This window comes from Labrus bergylta, chromosome 3 (genome assembly GCF_963930695.1).
Source record: "Labrus bergylta chromosome 3, fLabBer1.1, whole genome shotgun sequence".
NCBI classification, from domain to species: domain Eukaryota; kingdom Metazoa; phylum Chordata; class Actinopteri; order Labriformes; family Labridae; genus Labrus; species Labrus bergylta.
Genome location: NC_089197.1, coordinates 10,832,138 through 10,847,151, shown reverse-complemented (window position 1 = coordinate 10,847,151; position 15,014 = coordinate 10,832,138). Strand labels below are relative to the sequence as shown.

General features: G+C 42.2%; 1 protein-coding gene across 3 annotated transcripts in view; it reads left to right on the top strand.

Moving 5' to 3' along the window:
- The first annotated feature begins 7,620 nt into the window (after positions 1–7,620).
- lrp4 (low density lipoprotein receptor-related protein 4) overlaps positions 7,621–15,014 on the top strand; it is a 116,750-nt gene continuing 109,356 nt past the window's right edge. For all 3 annotated transcript variants that reach the window (XM_065952656.1, XM_065952655.1, XM_065952657.1), the window contains exon 1: positions 7,621–7,962. In XM_065952656.1, the coding sequence (XP_065808728.1) occupies positions 7,902–7,962 (61 nt within the window). In that variant the 5' untranslated portion in view covers positions 7,621–7,901. The remainder of the gene's footprint in view (positions 7,963–15,014) is intronic.

The window sequence follows — 15,014 nt, the reverse complement described above, 5'->3', positions numbered from 1 at the left end:
TTTGACATATGTGTGAGAGGATATGCCTGTATGTGTGAGAAAGAAAGATGATCAGGATATTTGTCAGATCCTGTGTTAATCTCAGGCAAGAATGTTCACATAAACAAGTGCTGGAGAGGGAAGGTCATGTCTATGTTGAACCACAAACACACACTGAAATACACAAACATATACTACTACACGTGTAAGATACAAAATACACCTCCAACACCTGCCTGAACTTCTATCTGTGGCAGCCTCCTCCTCATCGCCCAGAACTCTTCTTTATTTATCAGCGGAAACTAAAGTGATAAGCTCACAGCTGCTCTCCCGACACCCACCTACACACACACACCCACACACACACACACACACACACACACACACACACACACACACAGTTATTCTGACAGCCATATGTTGAACAGGCCAAAAGGTGTTAGGAACCACTGGTGTCTTAGATCTCTCTCTAAGACACCAGTGGTTCTACACCTTTTTGGCACTGTTCTACATATGGCTGTCTTAAACTGTGTGTACTGAAGCATGTAAAGTTGTGTGAGTGTGTGTGTGTGTGTGTGTGTGTGTGTGTGTGTGTGTGTGTGTGTGTGTGTGTGTGTGTGTGTGTGTGTGTGTGTGTGTGTGAGACGAGTCTGGGACCTGAACGTAAGCCCTCGGCGCTGCGCAGACAGGCTCCTGGCCCACTGCGGACACATTAATCACAGGTTATAATTAAATGTCTCCATCTCTTCACCCAGAGACGAGATGGGAGCTGAAAAGGAGCCACAGCTGTTATCCGCTTAAACTGCAGCCGAGGCCCAACGCCACAAGTTCAACCCGTCGAGGTCCCGATCCTGGATCAGCTCACAGATCAGTCTCACTCAGAAGGGACATCTGTAAAACTCTTCCTGTTTTTTTTTTCCTTCCCCTAATTCTCCCAACTCCCGCTCAGTTGGTTTATGAGTATTTTAAATCACAGTTAATAATCTCATAATAAATTATTGTTACTTAAAGCCATAGAAAACCCAAATCCACAATAGTCTTTTAAGCATCTTACAAATGGCCCATTGTACATAATAGTAATTCATCAAAAGTATTCGAAGTTTGTTTCAGTATGATTACCCATAGCAAATAGAAAATTCACAGGCTATATCAATCTGCAGGAAGAAGTGCAGTTCATTTGACATTGTGCATTCCTCTATGTAAAAAAGAGAAAAGAAAAAAAAAACAGCTGAGAAAAAGAGGCTGAAAGACGCAAAAACTATACAACACCAAGCTATGAAGTGAAATCCAAAATGAAAAGCGTTCCTTCAGGGGAGAGAAGAACGCTCCTGCTTGTGCTGTTTGTGATCTATTTTTGGGGGGCAGATGTTTAGCATTGGTGGAGGGAATTAAAGGGATAGTTTGTTTTATATTTTTAACTGGGGTTATATGAGGTACTAGTCCATAGTGTGTGTAATAGCTATGGAAGATGCAGTTCAGCATGGCCCCTTAAATAACCATTTAGAGTGCTGGCAAGGAAGTTTAGCGATGTGCCATGCAAGACACTACAAATGTAGCTAATTTCAGGACCTTAACAAATGAAGACGGACTAAGTGTACATTATTTTAAGAACATTCTCAACGCTTTACTTTTTTATCAGAAAGACAGATTGTTTTGGCGCTATTCTCTAACCGCAACACAGATGTGTTTTTCCCCACTGCAGCTAGTTATGTAAGAGAAGGGCAGGGGTCAGTCAAAATGTGATCAGCCCCAGTTTACAAAGTCTTTTGACTTGAACAGCAAAATGAGCCCTTTTTCAAAAGAGATCTCCCACGAATTTGTGTGATGATTTGTTTTGACACGCATTCTGGTTGTTTCTTAAAGAGACTCTAAACTTCACTGTCTATTTTGTATAAATCTTTATTCTGTTCAGCCACATTTCCAGAGGTTTTCATTTTATAGAACCAGTTTCTTAATCCAAAAGAAAGGAGTGTTAATGTTCGTGTTGCTTGCTAGTAATTACGATATTAACGCTTCAGCAAGGCCTCAAACAAACCTGTTCAAACAGTGTGTCTACTCACCACACCTAAATCAAGATCAATCTGTTTATACCTCTTGTTAACGTCTCCACTTCAAAATAACCTGCTGTCAAAGTCTCCTTCTGGCTGCACTCCCTCCCCGATCTCTCCAAAGAACTCTTTTGCGCGTCTTTGTAGTGTCAAACCGTACAAAAGGGGACAATAGACCTTTCAAGCCGTCTCTCCTCAGATGCACTTCAAGTTGTACTTAGTTATTGCGAACAAAGTAGTTCACTGTAGAATTTAAAGAGAATAGTTCAAAAGCTTCGCTGCACACCTGGATGATTACTGCATAAAGAAGAGGTGATTGTAGGGTTACCTGTTTCCAAATGTTGCATACAATTTTCAATATGGCCATCAGTTTGATCATCAGAGAAGTACTTTTATTGAGTTGTTTTGTTGTTTTTTTTAAATGTACTGTATTTACAATGAGGATTGATTTGCAGAAGATAGTAAGATAGTAGTCATGAGCAGGCCCGCCCAGAGAAATGGCTGCTGGGTCCCAAAAAGGCCAAGTGAATGGGTACTCTGCAGCTTCCATTTCATAATATCAACACATGCGGGTTGGATTGTTAGCGTTACCCTTCTGGCAAACATTTGCCCTCTAAGCCTTCCTCTGATCAGCATTTGACGCTGACTGAAAAACAGCTTGTCATCAAGTTCATGTTGGGTTCAAATTAGCCTCCTTTCTTTTCTGACATCCTAATGGTTGTGCAGGTCCTGGCCTGGCTTTACACATTAACATTGCAACAACAAAAAAAAGGCTGAGGCTCACACAATAAGAAGAGCGGATTACAATTTAATACAGGCAACGATAACTGGAATGTGTGTATTTCTTGTGTTAATAATGGTGAGTCTTTCGATTGTCATTGTCATCCAATTTAAGATGGTCAGTGTTGTACCTATCCTCAATGGGGCCCCCCATGTGGCTGCTGGGCCCCAAAAAAGTCTTCACTCCCCCCTCCCCTTATAAGCAGCCTTGTTCATACACAGTAGGCATGATTTATCTGGTGTATAACCAGCTGAAAAGAATAACCACTGTGCTTCTATTGCCTTAGAATAAAGATCATCCTATATCTATAGAGGAAGTGGGTACTCCTCCCTCCAAGTCACTTTGCGCCACCATAATTCTCCAGTAGCCCAGAACAGACAAACCAAACACTGGCTACAGCGATCACCTTTTCTTTTCACATGTTTTTCAGCCATCATAAGCACTCCGCAACCTCACAGCTTGATGCCAAGAAATCCAATACACTGCTCCTTCAAAGAAAAAAATCTCAGTTTTTTAATATATTTTCATTGGTTATGTAATTACCTGTTCGATGACATTGTTGAACGTCTTCCTGTGAAGAAATTATTGAATCACTCCAGGGTTTTTTTCTTCACCTGTTACATCTCTCATAAAGAGGCTTCTCAAGGTCTGTATGGACCCCCCATTGAGGAACATTACGACAAATAGACCAATTTTGAGTAGATGTCACAATTACGACTCAGCAGTTGCATGTGCATTGTGGTGGCAGAAAAACAGTAAAAACACAGATAAGCAATACTTACAGTGATTAACTTTGTTCAAATATTGATTCAGTAATTAACAGAGTCAATGCTTACTCAGCCATACACATTCAGTTAGCTGTCACTAGTTGTTTGGCTTGTTTATGCTAACCTATGTCTTGTGTAGGCTAGCTACGTTTTATGTCCTTGCCGCTACAGGCAGTACGTCTTCCCTTAATGAACAAAAAACATCAGACAAATCTTCCAATTCAATCCTGTACATGACTGCAAAGTACAATATCGTATGCCTCAAGGGATTTGTATGCCTCAAGTTTTTCTTCAGTATAGACACTGGGTTAGAAGGTATACAAAGATTTCCTGGCCACTGTCACTTTGGCCATTTAGTTTGTCAAATCCCACAGAGCCGACAGTGAGTACGGCTCAGGAAACCTCACCCCATTGCTAAGGGTTAGCTTGTCACCGTCAGCCAACTTGTCTTCCGCTGCCAAACAATTTAAATAATTGGAGAAGGCGTCCAGATAGTCCATCAGTTTCTGATGTGAACTGATCACGAGCTGCCGCTAGCTAACTTTTTCTGTCACCAGCTGCACTCCACCCACAAAACAGGTCATCGCTGTGTGTAAATACCAAAATGGCCTTTAAAAGAAGCTTAACGTTAGTTCATGTAGGACACGGAAGTCATACCCCCAGCTGTAATCAGCTGACAACCAGTCGATTGAATTATCGTCTACTACTCTCAACCAATCACAGCACATTCTCCTAACAAAGCGGTCATGACTTCCTTCCCCTGATCCCTAATATACACCACTGATGCTCACACTCGCAAGCTTTGCCTCCTCCATACTAGCCTTAAAGTTTGGGTTCACCCTTGTGGTGGGTTCTTAGCATTGCGCTTCCTCGAAAGCCAAAGCATACTCCCTGGCTAACCCACAGAGCATCTTTAAAACAGCCTTGAACTCCAAGCCAAACTGTTTATCCATTTTGCAATTAATCATTAAATCTATGACGAGAGTGTTCCTGAATGAAGTACAATTTACAAAGAAATCAAACTGTAATAAATCTTATGCTATACAACTTTCAGTTTTATTTCCCTGACATGTTTTATTTAAACAGTTCCCATTAGGCTATTTGAAGGGAATAAGTATTTTAGATCTACATTTATTTCCCTTTGATGAGATCATCATTCCCTTGTTGATTTTACAGTTATGATGCAACGTATGCATCTTACATAAAAACTCTCATAAGGGATCTTGCATGCATACATAAAAAAAAAAGGAAAAATTGTTTGATGTCTTCATTATTTTTCATATAGGTCTTCAACTGTTCTTTGTCCAAAAGCTTTGTTCATTAAAGTGATCTGTATCAAATCGGAATAAGTGACAGTGCATGGCACTTTTATTAGGATGAAATGTAATACTGTGATGGATGCTCCACGGGAGAGAGGAAGGGAGGCGTGTGCTGAATGAAGATGTCCTGTTTAGAGCCGAGCCAGCTCACGTCCTAACCAAAGCTGCCTCATAATTAGAAAGTGGGGTCCAAAGCCTCCATCCTTTTCCAGGGAAAGACGAGGGACATGAATATGTAGACCGTGGAGCTGTGCATGTGTTGGTAATTCCCTCATTTCACAACAGTAAATAATGAGACTGTGTGCTTTCCTCTAATGACTACAATGTGATGTTTTCATGGAAATATCACTGCAAATCTTCAAAATGTAGTTGAAGTGTAAAATATCCTCTTTTTAAAATGAAAAGCACCTTTTCAAATAATTAGTCAGTAGGTGCCAATTTAACTCTTAAATTAAAGTGTTAATTGAAATACCCAAAGAGATTTGTGTAATCAGATTTTGTTTTTTTTGTTTTCAACTCTTGCCAACCATGATGTCATACTCCTGAGCTGACCTACAAACTCAAAAGTAGACCTGAGAGTTGTTTTTGTTTAGTTGGAGCCTTAGTGTAAGCTTTCTGACAGGTGGGATACAGGTTAGCATTAAGTCGCTGTAGTGTGTGCAACCAAACAAAAAGTTCATTTTAAAATCCCTCACTGTCTCTGTAGTCAAACAGCCATCACATCCAATTTCCCTTTTCTGTTACCTGCACCAACTATCTCAACACTCACACACTCACACATCTCAACACTCACACACTCACACTCAAAGTCATACACATGTATCGATAAGTTTCTGCACTGACACTGAATCAATTATGAGTAAGAAAAAGCTTTCCTTTTCCAGCAGGACTGTGGTTTTAGTCATGCCTCACAATCTTGGGGCACTGGCAGCCTAATGGTTAGTGCCCCAAACACAGCGGCTGAAGTTCTGGAAAGCGTGCGTCCAGGGCTCGAATCGGACCTATGACTCTTAACCGGCATGCCAATCCCCACTCTCTCTCTCCCCGCTTTCTGACTCTATCCACTGTCCTGTCTCTGAATTAAGTGATAAAAGAAAGCCTCATAAACCTGAACACATATTCACTTCCAAAGTTAATTTTATAAAGACAGATTACTGAATTTTCTAGGATTGTATCTGATGTGTAGATGATTTGCCACATCTCACTATTATGAAGAATGAGTCTTTTCTCAGTGATTATCGTTTATGGCTTTCTGTTATCATATCTGTGTCTTATAATTTATTTAGGTCCTTATCACTTTTGATTGTTTAAGTGATTTTGCAGTTGATTTACCATAATAATAAAGCAGATCAATGAACACTTTGCTGAGCCCTGCGGAGGCCTGGAAGTCTGACTATATGGGACTTTTAGTAGCCTAAATCCAATGCCCTTAAACTCGGTTTTGGTGTAGGGTTGTTAAATCCTTACTGACATTATGCTTAGAAGTAGCTATTTTGTATCTGTTTTTGTTCCCAAACATCAGTATAGCCACTGGTGTTACCTCCAGTATATCACCATGAGTGTGGAGGTAATGTGGACTTTTTATCATAAAGTAATAACTTTAAAGCTTCTGGTTGACATAGCCTAGTTTAGGAGGTATCAGTGAGTCTGCCGCTTAAATCGTGAATTTGGAGTGACTTTGTCTTGCTTAGGCCAAACCATTCAAGTTCTCTATATTGTCATTTCAACCATATTCAAAGAACACAGTGAGATGACATTTTGTTCCTCTAGGACCGCGATGCTACACGGGACAACTGATTCTTAAACTGACAATTAAGAATCAGGAATTAAGGGGTGAGATTAAATGCAACAACAAGAAGGCAGCTATGACTAATCAAATACAGTTATTGTTGTTATGCCAATAAAATCAAAATAACAAGACGTTGCAATATTATAATGGAGCATTAAAGATACTGTGGCTGTGGAAGACTGAACTGCATGTGTGTAGCCTTATCTTCCCCATTGTAAATTAATTTGGGCCAACGCAAAGGGGAAAGATAGGGTGACCTTTATGGACTTAATTACATTTAAAGGAAAAAAAACAAAACATTTCCTCCAGTAGCCTAACGTTTTGCAAATCAGTGGTACTGAATAATGACTGTGTAATGACCTCATCTCATGGTCATTACACCCAACTGTGGAAAACCACTGCTCTGTCATTTGCCTCCAATGACTTAAGTGACAACAGGGAAACCTTTCCCCTCTTCTTTTACTCCTCTTGTGTAAAAAGAAAAAAGGCAGAATGAAAGGGGAGTTAGACGTTTTTCCACGCTGTGATGAAAGGCATTAAAATAGTTTTTCTAATGCCTCCAGATGCTGTCTGAATTTATCCTTTGATACACTTGACCACGAGCCTCTTTCCCAAAAAAACGTAATTTAAGAAATGACACAACGAGAGCAGAGATTTTGGACGGCAGCATTTCTTGCGGGATAGGGAAGTAAGGAGAGGAATGGTGAATTAAATACTTGCAAAATCATCACATATCTGCAGGATTTCATGCCTATGTGTTTAATATAAATGATAACGAGACACGTTCGTGGTGTGTTGTTAATTTAAATCCAAGTAAGCTTAAATACCCTGCGGTAGAAAAAAGGTAGCTCCCCCCTTAGCTCGCGTTTGGTACAGCCCACAGCTCCTTTTGGTAGCCACAGTGTTGGAAAGTAGAGCACAACATGTTGGAGTCCGTAGCCGAGCTGTACCCCTCAGAGTTAACTTTTTAATCCCGGGTTTGTCGCGTTATCACACACAAGAGGAGGAGGAGGCGGAGGAGGTCGGGTAGAGAAAAGGGGGCCAACAAGTCAGTCATGGTATGAGGTTAGCGTGAAAAGCCGGAGCGCATTCTTGCAAAGTAAAGCCCGTTGATATTTCACCGTGAGGAGGAGAAGAAGAAGAAGAAGAAGAAGAAGAAGAGGAGAAAGAAAAGGGAAAGGGAAGCCCGGAGAAGCGAGAGAAAAGCGGGGTTGCAAGATGCAGCTGGCCGCGGTGCTGTGGGGCTCCCTGGTAACTTTACTGCTCAGCCAGAGTCCAGGTAAGAAAAAAATGACCCCTCCGTTTTTAAAAACTCTGCAAAGTGGAGCCTAAGAACTGCGTGTGAGCGTGTTTTGCTGGAAGTAAACGAGGGTATGTTTGCACCGCCGGTGTTTTGTCAGTTGTAGCTCTCTGTAGTGCTGCCCTTCTTATCTGACATGTAAGCCTCAAGCAGGCAACTTTCCACATTATTAGAAAGCGCAATTTAGCTGGTAAAACGAGAAACTGTGGTGGGAAATGTGCACGAGTGTGAGTGTTTTAAATGCCTTGTTTTAAGTCCTGTTTGACAACATGCCTGTTTGAGCGCTCACATCTGCAGCAGTTTGTCACATTATTTTGATTTAACTTTTCCGCGACATTATTTGCACTTTTGATACTTTGTGTTTTGCAGTTTTGCAGCCTTTTTTTTATTTATTTATTTATTTTTTGCACATTTTCCCCTTCTTATATTGTGTACCAGCTGTACATGCTGCTGGAAGTGTTTACTGTGGATATGACTGAAAATCTCGTTGTGCAATTTCACTTTGAATTTACCCGCTTATATAACTTTTTTCTTTAAGTTTTTTTTTTTTTTTTTTGTTGTTGCCGACCATGTAGGTTGTGATGTATGTGCTGCAGCATTACATCACCGTGTGCACATGTCTTATGTCCTGTCAAATCTGTACCTCGAGGCAGGTTTCCATCGGGCTGATTTGAGAAAAACGAAACAAAACCACGCAGCAGTTGGAATTCTGTTTTAAGCTGTGTGGTTTGTCTTTAATGCCTGCAGGAGCTCAGAATGACATGTGAAATGTATGCAAGGGAATATGCAAAGGATTCTGTGCTCTTGCATGGCTCATAAGCTGTTTGAAAAGTTACTTTAAAATGCTCTTTTCACTCGTCCGTCTTATGCAAATGATCCATTGACTTGAAACAAAGCTAAACCCTTGAATTATGAAAGCGATGTTGGTGGCTGCAGCCTTTAGTCTTCCATTCAGTGAAGAAAAGAGAGAAAATCGTGCACGCCGCTCTTGGCTGTGATTGCAGGTGAACTGTGTTGTTTATCTGTGATAACCTACATCCTGCCCCCCCCCCCCTCCTCCTCCTCCCCCCTTCCCTCTCTTTACCCCCCTGCAGCACTTGTAATAGGTCTGAGTGATTTCCACCACCCCCTTCCTATGTTTTCTCTAACACCTTGTATTTACAACATGTTAGGACAGCCGCTGGAATGCCAGGACCCTACGGAAGCTATTTCTAAACACACACACACACACACACACACACACACACACACACACACACACACACACACACACAGGGATAAACGTAGTGCGTGCTCACACAGTTACACAAAAACACATGGGTGCTGTGCCCCCTCTGACATGACATGGAAAGGTTTAGCTGACAGGATAGAAAAAAAAAAAGTTATCTGTAATTGGTTGATTGGACCTCAGAGGAGGGGGGGGAGGGGGGGCGGGGGGCGGGTTGCTGTAATTGTGATAACTCCTAAATGTCACCGGGAGGCCGTCTCCGAAATGTCACCCAGATAAGATTCGATATCCAATCGAACACAAAGGGCCCTTCTGGGTGATCCACATCCTATTTCTAGTCGTTTCTTTCATCCTTTCAGATGTAGTTATCAACGTGTTCCCCTCCTCCCATCTTTATCTGGGGCGGGGGGCGGGGGGGGGGGGGGGTGCTGTCTCTGTTTGATTATGGACTTGTTCTGTCGTAAAGTAATTAAGTTAGCCGGGCCTGTGTCACGTCTGAGACACATCGTCGTCTGTCTGTGCACGAGTGTGTGCTGCTGCTGCTGCTGCTGTTGGCATTTTCCATTGTGGCACTTCAACATATGGCTTCAACTGATGCTGCTTAGCGCCTTGTTTTCCCTCCTGTAGCTACTGATAGACATTGGTTTATCTTGATTTATTTTTTCCGATTCAGTGAGTTAAAACGTGGTCAGGAATTCCAAATCCAATCTTTTGCCCCCAGAGTTGTATTTTTGTCAGGGTTTGAAAAGCCTCTGAAAATAGCATTTAAACTCTCACATGACACTGACAGTCAGTCTGTCAGTAATGAAATTAACTCGGGGCCAGTTGCTCTTATACCACGGCTGTCTAGTGGTTTGGGAAATTTCAGTATCCATGAAAAACCAACTTAGATTCATATATCTTTGAACAATTAACTTGAGTTCATTCTTGAGAGGAAAAATGAAATTCCAGCGGGTCAGGAAATGAAACGTATCTCCTATAACAACCGCAAATACTGGCAAAGTGAGAAATCAGTCTAACCCTGACATTGCCGCTGTGTATTTTCTTGACTCTTGCATTATAAAAGACACATTATGGGTTCATGAAACGAGGAATAAAAGCTATAATTTCCAAGCTGTGTACACTGAATGGCATTATAAACCCGAGCCGCAAGTCCCGGCTGACAGTAGATGACCCGAGGCTACGATTTATTACGCTGCCTGTGTGTGTGTGTGTGTGTGTGTGTGTGTGTGTGTGTGTGTGTGTGTGTGTGTGTGTGTGTGTGTGTGTGTGTGTGTGTGTGTGTGTGTGTGTGTGTGTGTGTGTGTGTGTGTGTGTGTGTGTGTGTGTGTGTGTGTGTGTGTGTGTGTGTGTGTGTGTGTGTGTGTGTGTGTGTGTGTGTGTGTGTGTGTGTGTGTGTGTGTGAGACTGAGCTCGTATGTGTGTGTGTGTGTGTGTGTTTATGTGTGTGGGTGTGAGACTGAGCTCGTATGTATGTGTGTGTGTGTGTGTGTGTTTATGTGTGTGGGTGTGAGACTGAGCTCGTATGTATGTGTGTGTGTGTGTGTGTGTTTATGTGTGTGTGTGTGTGAGGTCAAATTGCTTTCTCAGTCTAGTGTCCGTGCAGTAATGGGCTGAGTTGGACTAATGGCGTGTTGGTGAGTGTGTAACACAGTTTAATGATACCGTCTGGGACTGGACGACCCCTCACCCACTCCTGTGATTCCCCCCCCCCCCCCCCCCCCCCTCCCTGTGGCCCCTCCTCATTTACTCATCAACTATTGATCTAACTCCCAGGCTAACCTTTAAGTGTTGTCCCACTCAAGGCATCGCTGCACATTACGTCACTTTTGTACAGTGAAGCCTCCATGACAGGTAAATCCATAATCCAGTGGAGGTAAAGTGAAATTGCACTTGATGAACCTTCTCTTTCAGAACCTGTCCTGGACTAAACATGAGACACTGCTGATGTAAAAAAAAAAAATCCACTGCTTCATCTGTTTGTTGGCTTTATCTGCTGCAGCCAAACGAAGATAAAGACAGAAAAGAAAGCACAACAGTAAATTCACGGCGAAAGAGACATGTGATAAAATGTTTTCATGAATAATATTAGGGGCTGGGAATCTTTGGGTGTCTCACGATTCGATTCCAATCCTTGGCGCAACGATTCAGAATCTATTTTCGATTCAAAACGAGTCTGGACTCATGGATCCATGGATTCAAAGTCTATTTCTGAATGAGTCCATACTTCAGGATCTGCTCCAGTCATCTGGGAGACTGGCTAAATTTCTTGCTGCTCCATTTGGCATTCTACTGAGTTATAGAGCTCGCATTAGCGTTTAGCAGGGAGTGACTGATTGGCCAACATTTTTGTAAGTTATGAATTCATTTAAAATCTCAGAAGATAAGAATCTCGATTTTTACATAAAATGATTTTTTTTCCCCATGCCATGAAGTTAAAGCTACAGATCTTAATTGCATAGGTTGTCCAGCCAAAAGTCCATAACCAAAATGAACTATATTTAAAGTATTTTTAGCTTCATAACAGTTTGCATGTTTGCATAAATGGTTCTTAAAAAAAGAGTGGTCAGGATCTGTGGGATAACCTTCTCTCAACCCTGCAAACACTTCAGTGATAATTGAAGGTGTTGTTGGGGAAACCATCTCTTCGTCTTCTTACAGGGTACCCAACTTATCCTTGTTATTTCAGCACTCGTGGTAATGAGGAGAACAGGAGGCATAAAAAGAAGAAGAGCACAGGCTGGAGTCCAGCGTACAGTAGGAGGAGGAGGCGGCGGCGTTGGTTGAAAAGGGGGAGGTGGGGAGTTTGTCCTTGTATTCACTTTGCTGCCATGCTCTGTGGTTCAAGTTGCTGCTGCTCTTTGTGCCCTTCCCTGTATCCCCTCAATGGATTGATTAGTCCCCTGACATTGCTCTCCTCATCCTGGAATAACACACACACACTCTCTCTCACTAGTGGCCTTTTTTTTTTTCTTCTCCAGAACCTCCAGGCGTGTTTTTTTTTTGCGTGCCCAGCAAGCATTCAAATGTTAATTTATTACTTTGTCTTGCAAAATAGCTCCACCACATTTGATTAAGTGCCCTCAGAGTAATTGTGTTTTTGGTATTAATGGTGTTGCAATGTAGATGTTTCTGAATAACTCAGCTTGCAGACAGATTTATCGCTCGCCACGAGTTGTTTTTGGTACCGGTTCCATACTGAAGTGGCAGTGGTACTTTTTCTCCAACGGGGGAAAAGATTGTTTTTGGAGGATGTGGTCACAATGAAAGGGGACTATTTTGTCTTGTCTGGCAGCATTTGGTTGTTCTGGCATGAATGCGCATTCATCTTTCACTTTTGGGACTTTTCCCTCATTGACATTGCGGGTGCGGAGGGGCTTCAGCGGGAAGGTGAGGGTGAAAGTTTCATTAATGGATTTGGAGACTGGGGCTGCTGTGTTGGATGAGTGTGTGATTTCTGCGTCCTGACTGTGTTTGTGTGTGTGTGTGTGTGTGTGTGTGCCACTCTCTGGTCTAGCTGGTTGGGTTGGTGTCAGCCAGGCTTTAGCTTTCACCTGGGGAAGGCCTACTGAGCCACCCGATACCCCCTCTGTGCTTTGTGTGTCTCTGCTGAGAGGATGGGATTGCACCTCCAAGGTAGCAGCAGAGGTAACCTATGATTACTTGATTCAGACCCCCTCCCTCCCCCTGTTCAACATTCCCATATGGATAAATGTCAGACCTCAGACCCCCCCCCTCACCCCTCTCCTCGTGTTCCCCCACCTCCCTATAAATCACCTGGCTCTCTTCCCTCTGCAAGGCCGGCCTCCTCTGCGAAGAGACCCTCCGGGCAGGCTCTCGTCTTAGGGGTCGGGTCTGATTTCAGAACACGATGCCACGGCCCCGGGGCTCATTTCAATTATGTTCACAGTGCTAATATATGTCACAGATGTCTACTTCGAGGGAACACGAGCCATAGCAAACAAACATCGTCCACTGGCTGCTCTCGATGCAAAGATCGACCGTCGGTGGGGTAAGAACAGAAATGATCCAGAGGTAGAAATCTGTGTCACGGTTAACTGATGTTGAAAAGCTTTTGTTGAAACTTTAACTCAACAATGAGAGATTTCCATGTATCTTTTTTTGTTGAAATGATCTGATGCACGAGGGGATTTAAAACGCATTTAAGATGACTGTTTTTAATCTAGAGAAAGCCTAAAGAATATATCTGCATTTTACCGCCTGAACAGGGATGGCGGGTACAAATTTGCCTTCCACACTTAATCTTTGCCATGAACCTGAATACCTGAACCCTTAAAGTAGTAATGTAGTAAATACACAGTTAATTTAAAGTCAGTGTTTTATTATGAATATAAAACCACATTTTGAAAAAAGGATAGTTACAAAAACGTTGATTATGCTTTTATTAATGATACTTTGAAGAGAGGAAATTGGAATAGGCCAAGAAGTTAAAAAAAATTGGAAACCTGAATCGGCCAGAGAAATGGCAATCAGTGACTCTCGCCCCTGAAGTGACACCAGTGGCAATAACGTACTTTATTTTATACCTTTTATACCTTTGGATACCTTTTTATACCTTTTTTCAATTCAGTAGGCCAATCACTATTAACATTTCATCTAACAACAACTGATGTAATTGGCTGTGAGCAGAAACACACACAGGCTTTTTTCTCCCTCTATTTCCCGTTCCAAAACGATTCGGGTGAAGACATTTATTTTCTACATGTTAGATTTTACAGTTTAATTCATTGCTGCTTTTTTTTTTGGAGTTAATACCTTTAAGATATTACATACCAACACCCAGACGCAGCAGTTAGGCAGCTTGTGCTCAGGTTGTAAAGTGTGTCACAGTTTTGCGTAGGCCTGTCCCAAAGACGAAGTGCCCTTGAGCAGGATACTCGGCCCCAAATGACTCCCAATGCCAAAGCAATATGACATTTGTGTTTGAGTGTCATTGAAAGACGGTGAGCTATAAAGATTCTGTCCATTATGTTCCAAAACTCTTGAAACACAAGCAACCAAATGTAATTAAAGCACACCAAATGATTCCATAAAAAAAAAATCTTTCATTGAACTTAAAACCTAGACTTGTACCCCTTTCGAGTGTAAATTTCCCCAGAATGTGAATCTGAGACGTCAGGTAACATAAGAGATATGCCCACAGGCTACAGTTTTTGAATGACATCACCAGTTAAAAAAGTGTGCCGTGATACCGTTACTGTCTCGTGTTATTGTAAAAATGTTGTGCTATGAAATTCAGGCCACGTCACCGTAGAGGTTTGCTACGGAAAGGGACCTTCTTGGGTTCTTTTTTAGGCCATGTAGTATGATTCTGAGTTCCTAGGGGGTTGCAGATTATTGGAGACTGTAATAAACTCTGGTTCTCCCTCTCAGCGGGGGTCTGCTGTAGAGGACAGAAAGATAAGCAGGGCTGGAGACTGGCTGTCTGAGCACAAGCAGGGGAGTGGGGTGGGGGTGGGGGGGGGCAGGGACACAAAGACATTTTGAAGGACACACGCTCATACAGATCCATAGTAACTTAATTCTTCAGGCTTCGCTCCTCTCTTGCTGCTACTTTGGAGGGGTGGGGGTTGGGGGGGCATCTGCAGGAACTTAAATGAAACACTGGCATATTTAAAAGAAGACGTAAATGTGAACGTATTGTTCGTACCATATTATTCTCACATGAAAGGCTTATTTCTGTCTGAGTGTGGTTTGAGCCGTGCATAAAAAAAGAAAACTCATTCTTGTGTATTGTCTCGGTAACCAAAAGATCATGGGATCCTCTTTGTGGAAAAAGAGA